This window comes from Biomphalaria glabrata, chromosome 10 (assembly GCF_947242115.1).
Source record: "Biomphalaria glabrata chromosome 10, xgBioGlab47.1, whole genome shotgun sequence".
NCBI classification, from domain to species: domain Eukaryota; kingdom Metazoa; phylum Mollusca; class Gastropoda; family Planorbidae; genus Biomphalaria; species Biomphalaria glabrata.
This window is the reverse complement of record NC_074720.1, coordinates 1,060,343-1,082,806: the sequence shown is the minus strand read 5'-3', so window position 1 is coordinate 1,082,806 and position 22,464 is coordinate 1,060,343. Positions and strand designations below refer to the sequence as shown.

The window sequence follows — 22,464 nt, the reverse complement described above, 5'->3', positions numbered from 1 at the left end:
ATTCTGCATATATTCTAATAGTTTTTTTATTTTTTTTTTAAATTCTTTCATAACTCTTGATTACAATTTTTTAATAATTGGTCAACAGTTGGTAAAGGGAGATTACTCTGACACCAATGTTGCTAACTAAAACAAAACAATCATCTGGCATTTCTTGTTGCTCAAGACCCCTTAATTTACTTTAATATTTACACTCTAAACTAGAAAGAATCATAAATACTAATAATGAAATCAGCTTTGCTTTGTGAGCTAGAAATTTACTAGATCTACTTCTACTATTAATTTCTTAATTAATAAGTAAATCTATCATCTACTAAACTCAATCTCAATCTGACCTTAAAACTTTTGACCTGGGGAGGCAGTCTTAACTAGCCTTCCCCCTGCTTATCCAGTTACATCCCCTGCTTAGCCAGTGACATCATCTCATCTCACACAGTTTTTTTTCACTAAGCCACTAAGCTAAGTCGTTCATCTAACGACCTTTAAATCCTAGCTCTGGAGACAATTAATACCTTCATGCCCAGTGCTATTTTTGCATACACTGATGGGTCGGCATCAATAGATTCTGGAAGAGCAGGCTATGGAGCCTACATCAACTTTCTTGGCTCTTACACAATTAAAATCTTTTGACCATGTGGTAGTGTTTGCAGTTTTGATGCCGAGACCATGGTAGTCTGTGAAGCCTTAAAGGTCATTGACTCTCAACTCGGCGAGGGACATTTGAGGGCAACACAGATTGTTGTGGTCACTGACTCAAAATCTGTACTACAGGCTTTGCAAAGCCCCGGACCATGGCCCCCCAATATCAGCACTGTCATCATGCCTTCACATAACATCAAACAACGCTATGGCACCCCTGTAATAATGCAGTGGGTACTGAGTCACATAGGTGTGACTGGCAACACAATTGCAGACTCTTTGGCCAACCAGGGAGGGCAAATTCCACCCACTGAACAGGCTGTAAGCTTGCATCAAGCCCTGGCTATAATACAAAAAACAGAAATGGAAAAGTGGTTTGAGTGCTGGGACAAGTCCCAAAAAGCCTGTGGAGTCTGGGAGCGCATGAGGTGCCCTGACCGCACTTCCCTGTGGTGGAGGCTGTCCAGGCCTGAGCAAGCTATTATAGCACAGTGCAGGACAGGCCACTGTCCTGTTGGCTCATATTTCTCGCAGCTATGGCTAATTTTGATTCACGGTGCCCCCGCTGCGTGGAAGAAGAGGAAACCGTGCCTCATATTCTGTTTGACTGCCCAGACTTGCTGATCTCCATCTCGACAGCAGGTATCCCTATTTCATTGCTAGCATCCTCTAGTTCTGCAGTCAGTATTCAAGATTTGCAAGCATATAAGAATGTGACTCCATGACCATGAATTACATCAGTCTGATTTAAGTGTTGAGGGCTAGCTTTTGCCTTTGTCTTTCCATATTGTTTTGACTTAACAAGTGCTGCTGTGGACGGTGCAATTCTGGCCATGTTTGGTTCCATCATTAGAGACAATAGTACTGAAATATTTGAAACTACTGATACTTGACATGTACTTCTAAATTCCTTTAAGTTCAGCTAACCTTTGGTAATCAGATGTTATGGACAATCCACCCCTCCCCCATTTTCCAGTCCCAGAACCATTGAACTATCAAGAGTCAATTGTCCCAGTATTGAAATGTAATATAATTTACATTTGTTGCTGAAATAGTTCATAACTACTTAGCTCATCATTTTATCCAGACTAGAATTGACTAAAGCTATATCTTGTTGTTATATCGCTATAGATCTATAAAATGGTCTTAATTAATTATTTTTTCTAACTAGATCTAGATCTCTTCTATAGATCCAGACTAGATTAGGCACTGACTTGAGTTACATAGTAAGATGGAAAAACTGGACTATATAGAGTGCTTAAACTTTGCACTGTACTAGATATAATTTAAATTGTAATTTTATAAATTGTCTAAAGAATATAATGCCAAAAAGGAGTATGACTTTGTTTTTATTTTGTCATTAGATAATATTCCTGGAGTCGGCAGTTACAATCTGTTAGGTGATCATCATGGTCCTATTAAAGGTCTGCCTTTTATATATATTTTTTTAAATTACTATATTTGTGTATATATATATATATATATATATATATATATATATATATATATATATATATATATATATATATATATATATATATATATGTTATATTGCATTGTATCCATTGTATAATATTTATAAATCTTAAATCTATGCTGGCTTATTAAACATACTTTTTTTTTTAAGAATGCGCTTACAATACATAACAAAAGAAAAGTCCCAACTGTAGTTTTTATATAAATGAATAAATGTGTTACATTTTTTTTGCAGACTTGGAACTGAACAGAACAAGATCCCTTAACAGATTAGATCAAAGTGGAAGGACATATAAAGACATAGGTAAAATAAAGACTTCAACAATCTATGGACTTAGGCAAGGAAAAATATAATTCTTAAATGTTACAAGGATTATTGACTTTTAAATTGGTAAATAAGTTTTAGTGTGCAAAGTCAAATAGTTGGATTCCAAACTTTTCTGAATTGGTTGGGAGTCATTTCCATGGTGGCTGATGGGTGAAATGCTTGGCTTCAAAACCGATGGGCCTCTGGTTGGAATTTCATTGAAGACTGGGAATTTGAATTTTAGGATCCTCTTATTCCACCCAACTCTATTGGGTACATGACATTATTTGGGAAACAATATTAGTTGTTCGTTGTGCTGACATATGACACAATTGTTAGCCAAAGAAACAGAAGACCTTTACATCGCCTGTTTTATAGAATGCAAGGTCTGAAAAGAGAACTAAATCAAGTGAAAATATTAGCAAAAACATTTTGGTTATTGATTTATAATTGGTTAACAAAATCAGAATGCCTTTATGCAGTGGCGTAGCTAGAGTATATGATGCCTGGTGCGGTACCTCATCTTGATGCCCCCCCCCCCACCCCCCCCAAAAAAAAAAAAAAAACCAAAAACAACTAACTAATTACTTACATTGCAAAACCTTACTTTTTTTGTTCAAAATAATATGTATTCATTAATCAAATATTGTTATTTTAAAAAAATCACTTTTACATAAATATACTACAAATGAATTGTACGCGCTTTCTTGCTGGCAAAAGTATCAATAATTTTATCGAAATCATTTTTTTCAATCAGCTCTTGTTCAATGGACAAAATGGCCAAATTAGTGAGTCGTAAATTTGTCATCGTTGATCGCAAGTAATTCTTGATCAGTTTAAGTTTGGAAAAACTTCTCTCGCATGTAGCGACACTTACCGCAATAATAAAAAAATATGTGAATCATGATGACGATATTCGGGACTGAATCATCTAGCTGATATTTTTTAATAAAATTCAAGAGCTCAACTGGTCTGTGTTTTGGAAGTTCGGAGGCTTCTGATGAAACTGTGACAAACCGTTGAAGCCTCTTTCACTCCAGCAGAAATTCGTTTTTATCAATGTTCGACCTGAGGATTTAATAGCTGGGAAGGCGACAAAAATTCATATCTATCTGCTACATCATGAAGTTGCTTGAATCGGGTGATTATTTCTTGAACAATCCTGTCCAAGGTAGAATAAATTTCCCTTCATAGCTCTTCTTTGTGTGTAAGTACAGAGTAGTCACTTTTCTCACCAGGCATCTTTTTCTTATGGCCAATACGTTTTTGATGTTCTGTACTGACTCTCAGATCTGAACACACGCTTTCGGCAAAGGTAATGCTGGCTTCAGCGATGTCCTCTCGATTACTACTTAAAAATGTCTCTAATGTTTTTACTTTGAGTGAGCAGTCTTGAATAGACAATCCTTGTTTTTGAAGGTAGAATTGCGCATCATTAATTTCAGTTAATACAGGAGCCCAAAATCCAAGATAGGTGAGAAAATTAAAAGACTGAATAGCAACTAATAATCCACCTGCTTCAGATCTAGTCGATGAATATTCATCTCTGCTAGTTAATGTCTCCAGAGTTTCTATAATTTTAGAAAATTTATCCCTAACCATCTTGACGGCTTCTCCTCTGCCGCTCCAGCGGGTCTCAACTAGACGTTTAAGGTTAGTTCAGGTTATTTTGATGAGGATATCCCAGCGGTGTGTTGAAGTTGAGAAAAAGGAGTGTGAACGGTCCAGTGTACCAAAAAAATGATAAGGCCTAAAGTTTAATAACATTCTTTTCTTTGGTGGGAAAGGTTGAGATGGTTATGTTCTTAGTTATATTTGATTCATTGTTGATACATTACAATACTCTGATGAATTACAAGTTATCTGTATTCAGTGCTTTATGTTTTTGCATTTTATGATTTTACATTGCAAATTTTGAAATGTGCTAGTATATTTTATTCTTTTTGACTGTTGTTTAATTAGGACTGTATTGTTTACACTGTCTGATGGTTCAGCTTCTTCAGTATGAGTTTTTGAGGAGTGTACTAAAGATATGCTTGTTTGCTGTCCTTTAGTCTCTAGAACCTTCGGTATTGAAGTAGTTTCTTCTTTTTCATCATTCAGAATGTCGGCCTCATCATTTCTTTCTGGATTCAATGATAACCGTCTCATCTTGCTTTGTTGCTTTTAATTGTTCAGTTAATTCATACCCAGTAACAGCTCGCCTATAGTCGGTGGACTCTGTGACATATTTAGAAATGAAGTCAACTATCTCAAGATTGGATGAAGAAGTTACATATTTAGAAAATACAAAAGCTAGCCTGGAAATGGAGAGGGATAGCATCTCTTCCAGTATGATGGAGGAGCGAGAAAAGTTTCATAATGAATGTTCAGTACTGACATCTTCAATCTTAGAATTACAGACCACAGTAACAAACTCTGAAGGCAAGAACAATGTCTTGAATAAAACTGTACTAGAACTGCAATCTAAAAATGCTCATTTAGAAAATGATATGAATATCATTTCTTCCCAGCTAGATGCTGAGAGAGTCAAGTCAGCAAAAAAGAATTTTGAGCTTAAGTCGACCATATCTGCATTTCAAGAAGAATCTCAGCCAGAAAAAGACCAATTGAAAATGACCATATCTGCATTGCAAGAAGAATCTCAGTCAGAAAAAGACCAATTGAAAATGACCATATCTGCATTTCAAGAAGAATTTCAGGTAGAGAAAGACCAGTTGAAAATGACCATATCTGCATTACAAGAAGAATCTCAGGCAGAGAAAGACCATTTGAAAGCTACCATATCAGAATTACAGAACGACACCATAGAATTAAAAGAGAAATTAGATTACACTAAGCAAGAGTCTCAAACTGTTTTGTCTCAACTGCATAAAGAAAGGGAGTCTCTAAACTCATACAAATTAGAAAACTCACAGATGAAACAACTATTTTGAATAAAGAGAAAGAAATAGCAGATTTGAAAGCTGAAATTAGAAATCTAGCTAATACTTTAGTGGAATCAGAATACATTAGAAATGACCTTGAGAAAGGCTTAGCTGATGAAAGGGAACAATTCAAGAAAGAATGCTCCGTTTTGAAATCAGTAGCAGAACTGACGCAGAAGCTTGAGCACTGTGAGAATGAGAGAAGTAACTTTGAATCAAACAATACAGGAGCTCAAGACTATGATTGTCCATTTGGAAAAAGACAAGGAGGCTTTGTCATCACAGCTGGAAGAAAAGTAAGTCCATAATTATTTTTTGATGTACATTTCTCTCCTGGTACACTATGTTTAAAAATTATTTTTAGTTAAAAGATTAAAGTAAAGGTTACCTGTTTCTGTGGCTTACGGTTCACGAGGGTTTCAACTGGTCAGCATGACGACCTACCGCCGTACTTTTCCCTAACTAATGTCAGTTACCCATTAGCGCTGGGTGAACTCAAAGTGCCCAAAGATCCCAAAATTAAAAATCCAAGTCTTCACAGGATTCGAACCCAGGACCCCTAGTTCAGAAGCCAAGCACTGTACTGCTCAGCTACACCACTTCAGTTAAAAGATGTTAACATTTTATCTTTAAAAAGAAATTTTTTATTTAAAATTACTTTTGTATAGCGCATTTTTCTTGCTATAGCAGGCTCAGTGCTCTCTGGCTCAAACACATGTGGACTTAGTGTGTGGTATGTGTATGTTGGGGGGGGGGGGGGGGTATCTGGGAGAAGATTTTGCCTCATTGTAAGAGAGGTATCTGGTATATTTCTGTGCCCACATGATAGGTAGCTAAAGTGCCATTCATCCACGTCCCAACAAAGTGACAATTTTGTATTGTTTTTAATTACCTGTTTCTCTTAGGGCTCTGTTGTTTGTTGTGGTGGTGATATTAGATGTTGTAAATTAAAAGTTGCATCGTTAAAAGAAAATTCCTGATTAATCATGTCCTAAACCTATAACAGTTTGTCTACTAAATGCAATGAATGACTTGCACTTGAAAAAAAAATGTTTACAAAAATTGTTTTACATTTTATCACCAGCTGGAAACGGATTAAAAAAATAGAGCCTTTCAGAGATGTCTTGGATAATTTTCAAATGGAAAAAAAATTCTTGTTGGGTTTGTAGCGTTTATGTTTGTATATTTTCTTTTTAATAATTACTCAGCGATTAGCAAATTTCTTAGTTATTAATTAGAATTGAGCATTTTTTGTTTGTTAATAATATGTTTTACAACAAAGAATCTCATACAAATCTAATAGATAAGCATATTTCAGTGCAACATGTAACAATACTTACTCGTGTCATTAAGATTAGTCTTTAAAAAATATATTTAGATATGTACTAGAAAAACAACTGAAAAGTGATATTTATTTATTTTTTTTAAACATCAGATAGAGACAAATATACAAGTGAGCAAATGGAAAGATTGACCAAAGAAGCCATTAAAAACATGGGTCATCAAAACCATCGCCAGAAAGTCAAATATGTGAAGACTTTAAAAAAGGTAAATTTAGCTTTGCAGGAGGTTCATTTTCATTTTGTAAAATATGTAAACATTCATCATTCACTCTTCTTCCCTCCCCCATTTCACAACTGCCATAATAGTCTCTCAACATGTTTTTGCTCTATTACAAATCTTGTCCAATTTTCTTTTGCAATGCTTTGTTCTATTTATAATTAAATATGCTTTAGATTGCTCCGGTGATTGCTACTGCACAATGTGACTCTTCCAAAATGACACAGACACCTGGTGAACCAAGAATTCCTTTTAAAGGTAAACAAAGCAAGCTTTTTGCATAATAGATACAAAAACTACATTTAGTTTTTTTTTAAATCTAATTCAAGCATAGGATCCTGAGAAATAATAAGGCAATGACATGGATCACAAAAATCAAGACTTTTCTTTATTGCGTACAGTATGGCTGACAAACATAACCGCGTGTATGTTCCACATTGGGGCCCAAAATTACACATTTTCAACCTGATTGTTCCACATTCTGGGTCTTGGGGGTAGGCATGTCTGTGCAATCAAATAAAAAAAAAGTTGTTTTTTTTTTCAGATCAAATTCTAATTTGCTTTGCTATCTATAATTACAGGAAAAAAAATGCTGTCTGAATCTGAGTGCATGTGCCCAGTATGCATTAGCTTAATCATCCAACCTGTAACATTCCCCTGCAATCACTAACTGTGTTTAAAATGTTACAAGGAAACAGTGGAAAAAGCCAACCTCTCATGTCCAGTCTGCAGGAAGCGCATTTCAGTTTGGGCCAGAAAAGCTGCCAAGGAAAATAAATTGATAAATTGATAAACATGGAAAAGTGGACAGACATCCAAGAGGCCTTCCCTGAAAAAGTGAGGCGCAGGCTGGAAGCCAGTGAAGAAAGCGACAGTGAAGATGATGAAGATGATTTTGAAGCCAGTAAGTTGAAATACATGAAATTAATGTTTTTTGGATTGTTATTTTTCTAGGTATCAAAAATAGTAATAAAATCCCATCAAGGATGTTTGAGAAATATAGAACATAAAGATAAAATCACCTTCAGTAATCCTTCAGTCTTTTTAGGGCATCCATGAACTGTTGGTCAATTCTCTCCATTACTTTCTTTTGCCAGAATAAGCAGCTTTTCCATAGACAGGGCTGTACAGTTCATAATGTTGTCTGAGCCAGCCTTTTTTTTTTTTCGACAATGGTCAGAAAAATATCATTACTGTGATTCTAATCACCTTTAGAATGAAACAGACCAGACTAAAGGTAGATTCATGCAAAGACAATGGCTTTAACCTTGAGTAATGATAAAAAAAATATTGAAAAGCTCCCATTTGTTTCAGAGCTGAACAAAATTATTGAAAAGCTCCCATTTTGTTTCAGAGGAAAGAAGACAAATTTCCTGTCCTGGAGAAATCAGACAAGAATATGAAGCTGCTATCCAGCTGGTGAAATATGAATAAACTTTATAATTCCTAGAAATAGAAACAAATTTTAAGTTTTAATTGTCATTCTTTTAGAGTAAACATGGTAGTTACGGTGACATTTTTTTTTTATAGTGCATCTTTATTCATATTATTCCTTCATCATGTTGTATAAGTGTTTCTCTCTGGTTCATAGGTTTTATATATATATAGCATTCTCAATGTGCTATGGTCCAATCTCTTTTGTGGACCATTGGGGAGAGAGGGTATCTGGGAGGTTTCGGTGCTTCTCAGCTGCGTCCCACAAAATTCCCATACTGGTGTTGTTAGGTGATTCTCTTGTTTCATCTGACAGGGTGACTTGGCATATACTTGAATCACCTTCCTTGCTTAATTTCTATTAGTTGATAGTAGTAATGGGGAAGTGACTGGCATAATTAAGTGGTCTCAATTAATTCAGTTGTGGCTAATTATAACTAAAAACAAAAAGAAAGAAAATCTAGATCAAAATCATTTTATACCAATTGCACCATGATATAGTCCAGGGGTTCTCAACCTGTGGGTCGCGACCCCCTTGGGGGTCGATTGATGATTTGCCAGGGGTCGCCTAAGACCATCGAAAATAAGGATTGTTATTGTCTATTCTTCTATTGCTGTATGTGTGTGTGTGTGGGGGGGTCGCGGAAGAGTGGGGGATTGTAAAAAGGGGTCGCCGAGCATAAAAGGTTGAGAACCGCTGATATAGTAGATCTGGTTGTGGTATTCTCCATTCGGACTGTGCCATGTGGTTATACATGATTTTTTGTGGCATCCTAGTTTGTTAGCCTGTAAGAGATTGTTGTATTTCGCAAATTCTAAAGTCGTTGACCTCGTTCATTCGTTGAGAGGTTACTGTATCTTCCACAAGTGCCTTTCCAGGTTTGGTAGGAGTCACTTCCTACTTTGGCATTCCGGTCTCCTTGTACAACAAGGATGTCCTTTTTCAGGACTTTAATGACCACTTCCCATAATAGCTCATAAAACTCTTCTACTGCCTCATCCTCATATGTTGATGTAGGAGTGTATGCTTGAATGATGGTGATATTGAAGGGTGGTGACTTTAAACTTATGGAAATGAGTCGACTAGATATATGGTACCAGTTCTCAACGTAATTGCTGTAGTTACTGTGTACAAGAAATCCTACTCCTTGTTCGTGGACATCTTGTAGTCCACTGTAGTCCAGTTTTTGGCCCTCTTCTGTGGTTGTTTCTCCTATGTTTTTCCAGCGCATTTCAGAGAGTCCTATGATGTTGAAATGAATTAGGTTAACTTCATGTGAGGGCTCTTCAACTTTTCCTTCCTCTATTAGTGATCTCACATTCCAAGTTCCTATGGTGATTTTATTCCTGGTATTTATTTTATTTTTGCATGGACCAGTAATACACTTCTCACCTCCGTCCTGGTCTGTGACTGTAGACGCGGCCCTTGGTAACCCGGGCTATGGCCGAGCCGGTATGGATTTATTTACTGTCATTATCTCATTTGGTGTAACGAGGGCTAAATACTTGCATGGCGGCGCCCATCCCTCTCTATGCTTGACCACAACTGAGTACCTCTAATTTGGTGGTTCGCCTTGGTCCTGAACATGTGGCCGTTGTAGTCCATCCTGGGACTCTTCCTCCCTGGCTGGTGACCTTAGTCTAGAAGGCCTTTCGCCCAGTGGTGCCATGTTATCACCACCCCCTCACATGGTTTAGTCCGCCAGCTGAAGCGGTTTTCCAGGGCATGGCGCTTGGAGCCACATGTGTGAGATTTAGGGGTCGGAAGGGGACCAGTGAGGCCATCCACCTAATAGTGCAGCATACCGGACCATCAAAGGTACTACCCCTTTCCAGTACCCCCTTTGCCCCTATTTAGACTTAGTTGTTTCAAAACTTGATTAACAAGAACATCTGGATATTGATTATAATACTTTAATAATGTTGATCAAGCATCAACTGTTACTGTCACGCAGACCAGATCTTTCTTTACAGCCCCTTTCTCTCTTTAAATAACTAAATATATGTAGATCTAGATTTATTTTTTAACTGAACTGTAGCTCTGTTCCATCTGCAAAATAACCACAACAGATACCAAAATCAATGAAATTCAATGACCAAAACAAAAATTTTACCCTAACAACTGTCCTACACAAAAAGACACTTCCAATGCTGGCTGGTGCAAAAGTAACTATTAATTATACCATTTCTCTGCCAATTCCTCCATAAAACAACATGTTGTGTTAAATGGTTAAAAAAATATATTATTTGCATTGAGCCCGATCTACTTCTCTGTGGCTATACATTACTGCTATAGCACTCTGTCTTTATAGCATCAGTTGTGCCAAGGCTTTGTTGAGTGTTTTCTTATATCAATAAACTCAAAAAAAAAATTCTTGTTCCTTTATGGACGTAGGTAGAACTTCACTGGAATTGAATCTCTTTTATATGAAAATGTTTATTATTCAATAGATTCAGCAAAAAAAAGGACGAACAGGCAAAGAAAGAGGAGGAGGCCAGTAAAGTAAATTTTGAAGCTCTGCAACAGGAAGAATTTTTGTCAGAGAAAGTGGAAATAGAAGAGAAAGCACTGATGCTTGAAAAGGTCAATAAATATTGTAATAAATAAAAACTTAATAATGTAAAAATAATTTGAATTTATTGATTTTGATTGTTTCTAATTCTGTTGAAGTGTCTTTCATATTTTTATTAATCAATGCTTTCATGTTTTTAAAATGGAGTTGTGTTTCTTGTTTCAGAAAAAGTCTAAAAAAAATAGCCTCCTTTTGAATCCAGTTGTCAGATTAAAGAAGTGCTTAGAAGCAGAGGATATAGTGTTGAGTTGGAGAGCTAACAACTGTCTTCCTAACACTGAAACTTTCCATGACTCTTCACAACTCACAGAAAACAGATCAGCTATACCTGCTGGCAATAGTTCAGTTCATACTGATGTCCTTAGGTTTGCAACAAAATTACAAGAATTTTTTGACTTAATGGATAAAAAAAGAATAGTGGTGGATAGGTCAAAAGGATCCAGAAATGAATATACATTGCGTAGAAAGCATAAATGTGATGAGTGACTGTTACATTGTGTTGTTGATTGTTATATGTTGGGTTGAGTTTTTTTTTATGTTTTAGTAATGTTTTTGTTGTTGGCTACTTTCTTTTTGATACTGTCACATGACCCATAACAGTCTGACCTTTTGCACTTACCTATACTATTGAATGACATCGTCATACAAAATAACAATTTAAAAGAAAGAATAATTATAAGTTATGTTATTTATCAGCCTCTAGGCATCAATTTATTGTTTATGTCCAGAATGTACAGAATGCTGTGTAAACATATGATGTTATTCTAAACACTGACTTATTGTTCTTGAGTTGTTGATTCCAAGTGCTTCCTATTCTATCTAGATCACATGTTTTTGAATTATATTGGTCTATATATATATAAATATACATTACAATTTATTGATGATTCTATTTATCCATCATTTGAAACCTTTCATTTACTTTTTTTAGTGCTAATTATCAAACAAAATTTCTATATTACATGTATGATCTTTGCATAGTCTATGCCAAACATTTACCCTGGATTGTCATGTTATATTTGATATTTTCATGTATTAACTTACTGCCAAAGCCTTAAAGAGAAATACATTCATTAATCTCTGAAGGTAAATTTAGCATTATTTGCTAAAACTTTGCAAAAAAAAAACACTATTTGGAAATTATTTGAAAATGTCTAATTTTTTTTTTTTTTAACTTTAAGCAATCATTGTTTATTATAATACTATCAGACTTAATCAAAATACATTTTCGTAAACTAAATTGAACTAAAACTTTGACAGCACATTGATTAAAATGTAACAGACTTTGTTTTTGTCATGCCTTTTAATAAAAGCCTTAATGAAAAATGCCATTTGTAATTGAATCCAGTCTGTATTATATAAACACAGAGAACAAAAACCTGAGGATTGTATGGAGATAGTTTAATAGTTTGTACAAAATATATCATCACTACATCATGTGCTCACCAAGAGAATTATGGGATAGAAAGATAGTAACATCAGAAACAACATACTTTAGTGGCTATTGTCACTCAACTATGTACATACTCTAATGGATACTTGCCTTGATCAATATACAACTGACTTCAGTGGATCCTATTAATTTACTGTGTGGGAGACCAAAGTTAACTATAATTAAGATGTTAAAACAATACATTCTAAACACAATCACTAGTTTGATGTGAAGGCACTGAACTATGTATTTCAAAACTTGAGCTATTCTGTGCATGCAGTGTCTTCTGTTTTCTTGTCCCATGAAAAACCAAAAGGTCACTCAACACTATTTGATCACATCACTATCCTAACTTTTAACAGCAGTTAGTTGCATAAATAGTTCTGTACATATATATATATATATTATAAATATAAATTTTAACAAACCAACTTATAGTGAAACCCATCCCTTGTAGCTATTATCTAGACATGAGTGTAACAGTGCTAGACAGCAGTGTATTCTAGAGGATCTCTTAGTCCCGACATCACATCCACTGACATGTCATAGAATCTCTCAGACAGTTTCAGAGCAGTTGTCAGATTCTTGTCTCGAGCCTCCGCCATCAACCGTATATCTTTAGACATGTCACATATTTCCTTGTATTTGTGCTGCAGTTCTTCAGCTAGTGAAAAGTAAAGACAGTACCATGTGACTTAGTTTAACATATAGGTGATAAAGGGACTTAGTTTAACTTATAGGTGATAAAGGGACTTAGTTTAACTTATAGGTGATAAAGGGACAGTTTAACATGTAGGTGATAAAGGGACTTAGTTTAACATGTAGGTGATAAAGTGACTTAGTTTAACTTATAGGTGATAAAGGGACAGTTTAACATATTGGTGATAAAGTGACTTAGTTTAACATATATGAGATAAAGTGACAGTTTAACATATAGGAGATAACGTGACAGTTTAACCTATAGGTGATAAGTGATTCAATGTAAACTATGAAGGATGAAATGAAACAATACTACACAATTAAATCCATAACTTTTATATTTTGTATTACAATATTTGTGGACGGGAGTGTCTCTTCAAAGTAGGCTTCCACAGCCACATGAAAAAGTGTTCGAGATGAACTACAGTCACTCTACGACTCAAGGAGGCCAACTATTACAATATTTACACATGATCAGACATTCATTATATGACGGACGATTGTGCCACGGAACCCAAGGTTGCACACAAAAGCTGATGGTTTGTAAGTATTAAAAGTTAGATTTAACAAAAAAACAACAAATTGTATAATTTTTTACCTACGTGAAGCTTAAAAACAATATTTTTTGTGATGTTAATTTTTGCTCATGTAATCTGGAAATTAGAGATTGTGATGACATAGCATTTCATATTGACACTGACATTGCTTTTATTGTTGCAATGTGTGTGAATATGGGGATTAAAAAAAAACCTACCGATGTTGAGTTGTGCAATGTAAATAGGTTAAAAAAGCTGTGTTTTTTTTTTAATTAAACACCACAGCTATACAAATAAAAATACTGGAAACTGTTTCTAGAAATGTCTGCTCCATAGAGCATTGAGTGGGAGAAACAATGTCAGCACCATGAAAAAAATTCAGTCTGCCTCAGGAAGACTCTTATGGTCTGCTGGCCAGACAAGATCCCCTAATGAGGAACTATGGCAAAGAAGAAGTAGCCCATGAAGAAATCCTTCAGAGATGCTGGCATTGGCCACCTCCTTTGCAAGACTGCATCCAACCTGACAAGACAAACTCTCTCCTGGAACCCCAAAGGAAAGAGGAAACAGGGAGGGCCGCAAAAAAACATGGAGCAGAGATTTGAATGCAGATGTCAGGAAGATGTTCAAGACGTGGGGACAGTTGACGAGACTTGTCCAGAACTTGGAGAAAAGCTGGTTGGTGGGCTATGCCCAAAACAGGACCACATGCATAGATGAGATTATAGAAATTATTTCACAGGTCTTAAAAAAACAAATTTTATTTAATGCAACCATTATTCCAAAACCAGATTTCCTTAAATGTGGACCTATAAGTTAGTAAAATGAATGAATTTTTTTTTTTTAATAATGCTGTGATTATAAGATAATTACAATTAATTATAACATGCTAGTAAGGACGTAAGCATTGACATTGAGAGTCAAATTGTTTTTTTCATACAATAAAAAAATACTCCTACCATCTGTAAGATCCTCAACACCATAAGCCTTGGGATTTTTAGCAACATCTTCAGCTTTAGCTAAAGCTTGTTTTTGATGCTCCAGATCTTCTAACACAGCCTGAGTAGAACATGTAAAAAAAAAGTTCTATAGAAATTGAATGAAGGAATATCATTTTAGTTGGCAGCACCAGAAGAAACAAGTGATGGTAGCAGCCAGTGTTTGAACTCACGACCATCATGATGACAGTCCAAACTGCATACCTTACCACCATGCACTGATTTCATTATCAATTCCTTCATTGAAAATATGACTTTGGCAGAATAATTAGTTGCAATCATTTTTGTTAAGAATATACAAGATTAACATATTATTTCAAAATATATATAATGATCAGATATATATATATATATATATATATATATATATATATATATATATATATATATATATATATATATATATGTATGTATGTCTGTGTGTATATATATGTGTGTGTGTGTGTGTGTGTGTGTGTGTTCATGTTAGTATATATAAGATAGATAGATATATATACCTTATTTTCATCAATTTCATTTCTCAGTTTCTCTGGAGAAGATGGAATGGGATCAGCATTGGTGACAGTTTGATGAAGTCCATCCAACTCATCCTTTAAATGATCCAATGTATCTCCAGCCTGAAACATTTTTAGTACCAGTTGAATAAAGCTTCACCCAAACATTGAAAGATTGCAATCTAATTTATCTAATATCTATTATATATTACAAATACATCAATCATTGAAGTACTTATGTATGCGTGTTTAGCCTCTAAACATCAGAATCATAATTTCCATTTTTGTATGCACTTATTTTAAAACAGCTCAGCACTTTAAGGGTTAAACAGATTTACATGAAATTTTGAACACAGATTCCTTTTACATCTAAGGTGCTTGGTAAGACAAGGTTTTGACAGAGAATGTATTAGCTATTCCAAGAAAAGTCAGATTTTGTACTAAGGACTAGCTTTTTTTGTTGTTGTGGGCAGGAGGGGGAAAGGAGAAGTGATACTAGAATTCATGGGTCAAAACCATGTGTGCATGTGTGTGCCGAGGGAGGAAGGATGTTATAAAATGGATCATTCCAATTCAAATCATAAGAGGAAAAAAATGGGTGGGGGTCTAAGATAGAAAGAGATGGAGAGAAAAGGAAAAAAAAAAGAAAGAGAGCAGACAGTTCTGATTCAGAATAATAGATACTGAAATTCACAATTTACAGGCTAGAATGTGTACTGGGGAACATTATTTGGAAGTTTTAAAAAAAGAGATATTCAAGCCAAAATAAATAAAATATAAGCCTGGGAATAAATCATAGGCATAGACAGTGTGTAATTCTAATATATATATTTGAATAGTTTGTTTGAAGATCAGAACAAAATATTCTTTTTTTTTTAAAGAAAACAATAAATAAAATACAGATATTTACAAATAATAAACAAATATTACATAAAAACAATGTAAAAAAAACCTCTTGGGTTAGTTTTCGTTTTGCATCTGTCAAATCCCTTGATTTAGTATGAGCCTTTGACTTCAAACCCTCATATCTCTTGTTAATGTCAAGTAACCTATTCTGAATGTCCACTGCATCTTGTTCAGCGCAGATATCCATAAGTTCAAGGCCAGTGGAGTTAAGATCATCTATAAATAACTTGCGATCTTCAATTATTTGCTGATTGGCCTAAAAAGAGACAAGAATATGTAAATATATAAACATAAACTCCCTGTCACTAGCTAATGCAATAATATTGAACAAGTGTTCAATGAGTATTTGCTTATTTCTTATATATCAGCTTCTGAAACATGATAAACCTCTGCTCCCAAATAACTAACTTTACAATTGATTAAGTTGAAGACCATAACTGGATAATGTGTCATAAGAAATTATTGTATTATTTTGACTAGTTAAGCTTGAAAGTGTTAGAAGATGCCGCCCAAATGACTTCCACTCTTATATGTATGCTGCATCCACAAAGTAGCATTTTTTGAAGGAAGAAATTTATATCATTTTCTTTCCCTTCTAATTAATGAGACCATCGTTGATTTGACCCCATTAAATTAATTTTTGGTTTTATAAACGTGTATTTGGTGGACTGTAAAAAAGAGCATGCATTCTCCTATACCAAAAGTAACGTCTTCTGATTACAAACAAAAATGTTATTGAAGTTTAATCTTAACAGGATAGAATGTAAAAATGTAAAAAATGAACAATTCTTGCAGAACATGGAAAATAATTACAGAGATAAAGAGTTAAATAAAATTTTTAATCCTATCACTACTTAATTTTGTACCTTTAAATTATCATGTTGTTTTTTCACTTGCTCCAGATTTAGTCCAGGCTCACCCTGAGCAACAAGCTCTGCCTCCATCTCATCCAGCCATGCACAGACCTCTGTTTGGTTTTCTCCGTAGTGAGTAGCTAATGGTAGAGCAGCCTCTAACTGGTGAAGTCTATCAGCACTCAGCTGACAAACTAGGTCAGCCTGCTGTGTAATGGTGTCTAGACGAAACTTGATCTCATCTGATTGGGAATTAGCTGTCTCTCTAAGCATATGTGTGCACTTGTCGATAATGTCTTTTACAGCATTGCGCTTGCCTTTTAAATCAGTGTCGAATATCTGTAAAGAAATTAAATATTGATGAATACTATTTTACAGTGACTTCTTAAGGTAAGACTTGCATGTTTGACTGACTATTTAACTAACCTTGTGTTCTCTCAACTGTATACTCAAAGTCTCAGGATCGATGCTGATAGATTCGGCTGTATTGATTTCATTTTCAGCTTTATCTAAATATTTCAACATGCCATCAATTTCGGACAAAGCCTACAAAAAGTAAAAAAATAAAATTGCATTTTAATTGAAGTCTAAATAAAAACTTTTTCTTTAAGAATCAAGACTAAAACAGAATTGGACTAGACAATGAATGACAATTTCACACACACACACACAAAAGTTGAACTTTTGCAAAGTTAATTTAAAATCTTAATTATTTAAATCAATATGATTTAATAATAACATGGTTAGGTTCTTAAAATCCTAAATGTATTTTTTTAGAGAAAGAAAAAAAACTGTACAAATACTGGAATATCAGTAGTGAAACTCATTTTTGCTAAGATTTTATTAACTGTATATATATTTATGCATTATTTACATTTGTGAGCTACATACACAAAAAAAAACTAGAGTTCACTTATATCTAGATGTTTATCTAGCCCTTTAAAAATGTTTTACATGGAGATAAGTATTCCTAGCCCAAACCTCCCACATATAAATTCCACCAAAGTGCAAACCACACAACCAGGCAGCCATCCACAACCAAACAGCCCATATCAAGTCTATTTCTAAAGTCTGAATCTAAGTCTAGGTTCTAGTTCCTGAAGGTCAAACTATAAATTGGTAGACTACACATCAATGCCTACAAAATATGAATACAGAATAGTGAATACAGTAATAGTATAATCATTCGACAAGCAGTTGAATAACATAGCATCATCCATTCCAAGTTTACATCTGAGAAAACAGGAGTTCCATTATTTTTTCTTCGTAACATATTTTGAAATCTTGTTTCGTAACAAAATGTTTGTTGCACAGGAAGGCTTGCACAGTTCCTCACCATCATCTGTCCCTTGACTTTCATCACAGGGTTTCTGTTAACCTAATCCTTCCACTTTTCAGCAACTGTTCTAAGCAGGACATCAAGAGAGAGGCAGGCCTATTCTTTTATGTTGTTCAGCCAGCTTTTTTTGTGAGGACCATTGTTTCTTGCCCCCCTCCACTGTACCTTGAAGGATGACTTTAAAAAATGAGTTCTTTCTAACAATATCATCAAACCTGCTCAGGAGTTTCTCCTTTTTGTCAACTAAAGTGTTACAAAAGATAATATCCTCTTTTTTTTCTTTAATCCTCACCAAAAAAGCATGCTTATTAGAAAAAGTTCTTAAAGGCTGTAAAACCATATATAATACAATTAAAGGCAATTGTCTTTAATTTCAAAGATTAAGAATGAGTGCAGTGTTTCATGTGAAACATCTAAGATAAAATATATTATATAAAATTAATAAATTTCTAATGTATAACAAAATATTTGTAGACTTCATTTGTAATCACAGACTGACCTCCAAAGAGACCTGCTGGACTAAAAGTTCTGTTAGGTCATTCCATTTGGTCTCTACATCAGCCAGCAGTTCTTTTAATGCATATTTATCCTTGACCCCATTAGCTTCAGATAAATGATCACACATCTGTCTTAATGTTTCCATCTCTCCATCTTTCTCTGCCTTACCTTCATACAGACCTTCTTCCTGAAACAAACAAGTGATCTTGATTGAACACCTCATCTAGAAAGAAAGAAATATAATTGCCAGTAAGGATCTGGAATAAGAGACATGGTGGCTGAGTGGTAAAGCACTTGGCTTCTGAACCGGGGGTCCTGGGTTCGAATCCTGGTGAAGACTGAATTACGGGATCTTTGGGCGCCCAGTTCTAATGGGTACCTGACAATAGTTGGGAGAAAAGTAAAGATGGTTGGTGGTTGTGCTGGCCACATGACACCCTCGTTAACCGTAGGTCACAGAAACAGATGAACCACATTAATGCAGAGACATGTCTCAGTTTGACTATTTGTATTATTTTTATCTTTCAACAATTGGATACATTGAATTATACACTGAAGTGAAACAACTTTTTACCAACATTTGTTTAAACCTGCCGTGCTGACTGAATGGGAAGACTAATTTAGAGTAAATGGAATCTATTTTAAATTCAATCCACAGAATAAAATATAAATTCAAATTTTGAAATAAACCAGAAATCACAGTAATAAATAAAATGTTAAATAGAAACTAGATGAAAACTAAACAATAAATGACAATATTGAAATATTGAGTGGTGGTAGAACTGAACAAAGCTGACCTCAATATGTTTTTGGGTCTTCAGACAAAACCTTCATTTTTTAGTTGTTTAATTAGTTGCTTTCTAAATACTACTTAAACAGCCCACAAGCATGAAATAATTTTAATGTTTAGCTTATAAATTAGATGTTTTACTTCCTTAGAGAAGATAATTATGTTCATGTGTCAATCTAGTCAAGCATGTTAATCAGTGAATTCAACTCTGCTAAGTAGTGGTTTCCCTGGCTGTCTCTGGCAACAATAAATGTTTACCTTTGTTTTTGTTGGTTTAGGAGCTCCACTTTTTGGCTTGAGAGTTTTGATGGACTCAGAGAGCCAGGTGTCTAACTCTACAGCTTTAGACTCATACTCAACTATGTTGGTCAAAAGTTCATCAAGTTCTTGAGTCCTTTCCTCTGCCTGAGTCTCAAACAAACAAACAAGTAATGATGAAATTTTGATTTTCTTGTCTTTTCAGAGAATGGTGTTTGATTAAACATAAGACTACACTCCAGATCTTTTGAAGTTAGCATTTAGTGTTTTTTTTCTCCTAAAATTGTAATTCATTCCCCCATTAACCATTTTTTAAAAATTCAATGACTTATAAAGAATTCTTTTGTACATTTTGTAAAAAAATCTGTTCAGTTACACGCTGAATTTACTATTGAGTATTCATTTAAGGGTACAAAGTATCTCAAATCGTATGTATATTATACATAAGCAAGTCACTTATAGGTTAGTGTTCTCATCAAATAAAGACTAGAGAATTAATATTAACCTTTCCAACAGACTTCGATTACTAGCAATTTTGGCATTAACTAGTCTCTGCTCCTGTATTTGTTGAGATAACTTTTCCTTATCTAGACTATGTCCCTTTGACTAGCAACTTGTTCCTCACATTCTCTCAAGCTCATCTCAATGCCTTCAAGTCGACCTGCGTACAAAATTCAAATTATACCATTTAGACTAGTACCTGTCTAACATAAAATTTGGAATCCTACAATAAGAAATTAAAGTGCTAAAAAAACCTTCTATTATTGATTACAATGGCTAATGAATGACAATATGATTTTTGTCTAACAGGGTTGTATAACTTTAAGTAGGACTTAAACAGCTACACTAACTGTAGAACAATTAAACAGATTTATATAATTACAATTGGGATGTTGACCAAGGACCTAATAAAAAATGACAAAGTAGATTTATGAAATAGTTACTTCAGAATACCTGATGAAAAAAATGTCTATAAAATTATCAAACTTTTAACCAACAATTTAAATTTCTAATTAACTCTTTGTTGATTTGAACTCCTCATTTTGATGATTGTCGATGCATTTAAACTCATTTGTTGTGGGGGTTTTTCTTCCCTTAATGTTTTTAAGTAAATGATCTTGAATAGTTTCCTTTAGTTAACATCCAGATTCTTTCCCTTTCAACATGTTTTGACAGAGTATCATGTATTTAAAGTGGGGGGTGGGGTTTAAGTTTTCTACTAATTATTTATCATATATGGGGTGCTGAAGTTTTCTACTGATTATTTATCATACATTTTCTGATGGTAGTGACATAAAATGCCTCAGATTTTTATTTTAAGTATTTTTACATGTGCTGTTTATTATGTTTATGAAGAAAAGGATAAATATCATTAAACAAATGCATTTTATGATTTTGGATTATAAAGTATTTACTAGTTTTTAGTCTAAGTACAGTTTATGAGTTTTCATTTTTGTTGTCATAATAAAAATTAAAATATTTCTTTTCTATATAATATATAAATTAAGTTTGTAGTATATAAAAGGCCATGCATTTCCCATTAATTGTATAACATTAAATGACAAGAAACAAAAAAAATTGTTTAAATGAAACTTGGTAGAGCCCAACAATTGAGCAAAGTGAATAATTCCAACAAAACATGGAAACTAATTATGATAACAAGATTAGGCGTTATATCAAAACATGTTAAGATAGTCAAAGTCTAATTATAACTACAGCTCATACCCAAAACATTATGTTGCTCCGCGGCGGCTGCATCTAATTGCTGTTCCTGATCAGAGATGTCTTCCTGTAATCTGTCATGCTCTTCCCGCAGAAACTCCAGCATGGCCTGAACTTCTTCTGCTTCCTCATTTCTTTCAGAGCCCAGAAGACCAGACACCAGTCTATCCCCAGCAGCCAGTAAGTCTTTTGGAAAAGAAAGTATCAAGTCAGGCTTAAGCTGTTTGTCACAGCCATCAAATGCATTGAATTTATTCACTAATACACAAAAACAATACAGTCTTTAACTGATAATATACATTTCCTTCTGGACAATTATACATTCTTCAATAAATACTAATATATTTATTCTGCAAGGCTGTTAACGCCAGAAGTGGTAATGGTTCTAAGACCACCATTACCTATAAAATGGTTCCAATGGCACATGTCTCAAATAGCCTCTGACAACCTGTCCAACTCCTGGCCTTGGTGTGTGGTTCAGATACTAAGCCCGGCGGAACTGTTATCACTAACAGGAGAAGGGGCAAAGGCGAGCAACTGGCGCCTAAACCAGTAAGCTTCAGGCAGGAGGGGCTTGTTAGCCTTGGTTGGCTACCCATCTAGGAGAAGAAAAACTCTGAATCCAAACCTGCCCGCCTTGCGGCTATACCCAAACACGGGAAAGGCTTCGGAAGAAAACACTGAGAAAAATTCAGGAGCTGGTGACCCTTAGGCAGAATGCTGCACACTGTGCTACAGCCTGGCAGAAGCTGCGGCACTACTGATCCCTGACTCAATAAATATGGCAGTAAAGAATATGAATACTTTGTCAACAGGCAAAAAAATATTATTTTGCATAGCAGGCTTTAAAAGTTGTATACCTTTAAGCTTTCTTTCTTGACCAATCAAATCAGATTTGATATTTCTTAGATTGTCTCTATCTATTGCAGCTCGATGAGGGTCCAGACCAAAGTCTTCATCTTCTATTAACTTGTTCAGATTTTCTTGTATGACAGGATAAGCTTGGGACAGTCTAAAAAAAT

General features: G+C 34.6%; 2 protein-coding genes across 8 annotated transcripts; one reads left to right on the top strand and one right to left on the bottom strand.

Annotated features, from left to right (window-relative positions):
* On the top strand, positions 1 to 10,927 carry LOC129928700 (hyaluronan mediated motility receptor-like). 6 transcript variants are annotated; one of them, XR_008780178.1, is made up of 9 exons: positions 4 to 244; positions 2,004 to 2,063; positions 2,351 to 2,419; positions 4,526 to 5,645; positions 6,434 to 6,510; positions 6,785 to 6,897; positions 7,086 to 7,167; positions 7,601 to 7,813; positions 10,795 to 10,927. XR_008780178.1 is itself a non-coding variant. In XM_056044132.1 (9 exons), exons 4-9 carry the CDS (start codon positions 5,545 to 5,547, stop codon positions 10,843 to 10,845), a joined length of 489 nt encoding a protein of 162 aa, XP_055900107.1. In that variant the 5' UTR covers positions 13 to 244; positions 2,004 to 2,063; positions 2,351 to 2,419; positions 4,526 to 5,544; the 3' UTR covers positions 10,846 to 10,927. The 6 variants fall into 6 exon arrangements, 3 of the variants coding, with proteins under 3 accessions (XP_055900106.1, XP_055900105.1, XP_055900107.1); XM_056044132.1 differs by lacking the exon at positions 7,601 to 7,813 and adding an exon at positions 8,264 to 8,328 and having other exon boundaries at positions 13 to 244; XR_008780176.1 differs by having other exon boundaries at positions 14 to 244; positions 7,491 to 7,813.
* A 718-nt stretch (positions 10,928 to 11,645) lies between these two features.
* LOC106074498 (dystonin-like) lies at positions 11,646 to 20,203 on the bottom strand. 2 transcript variants are annotated; one of them, XM_056044124.1, is made up of 8 exons: positions 19,721 to 20,203; positions 18,674 to 18,895; positions 17,262 to 17,381; positions 16,848 to 17,174; positions 16,028 to 16,237; positions 15,079 to 15,198; positions 14,543 to 14,642; positions 11,646 to 13,012 (listed from the first exon to the last, which is right to left on the bottom strand). In XM_056044124.1, the coding sequence occupies exons 2-8, from the start codon at positions 18,893 to 18,895 to the stop codon at positions 12,834 to 12,836; spliced, it is 1,278 nt and encodes a 425-aa protein (XP_055900099.1). In that variant the 5' UTR covers positions 19,721 to 20,203; the 3' UTR covers positions 11,646 to 12,833. The 2 variants fall into 2 exon arrangements, with proteins under 2 accessions (XP_055900099.1, XP_055900100.1); XM_056044125.1 differs by having other exon boundaries at positions 18,674 to 18,859; positions 19,721 to 20,202.
* Between the last annotated feature and the right edge of the window lie 2,261 nt (positions 20,204 to 22,464).

Bases quoted from the DNA above. Each gene is read 5' to 3' on its own strand.
- LOC129928700 (XM_056044130.1), top strand. From the start codon at position 4,660: ATGAAGTCAACTATCTCAAGATTGGATGAAGAAGTTACATATTTAGAA.
- LOC106074498 (XM_056044124.1), bottom strand. From the start codon at position 18,895: ATGAGGTGTTCAATCAAGATCACTTGTTTGTTTCAGGAAGAAGGTCTG. The intron at 17,382-18,673 runs GTCAGTCTGTGA...TACTTTTTGTAG, and splicing joins TCCAGCAGGTCTCTTTGGAG to GCTTTGTCCGAAATTGATGG. The intron at 15,199-16,027 runs GTTTTTTTTACA...AAAATGTTTCAG, and splicing joins AACGAAAACTAACCCAAGAG to GCTGGAGATACATTGGATCA.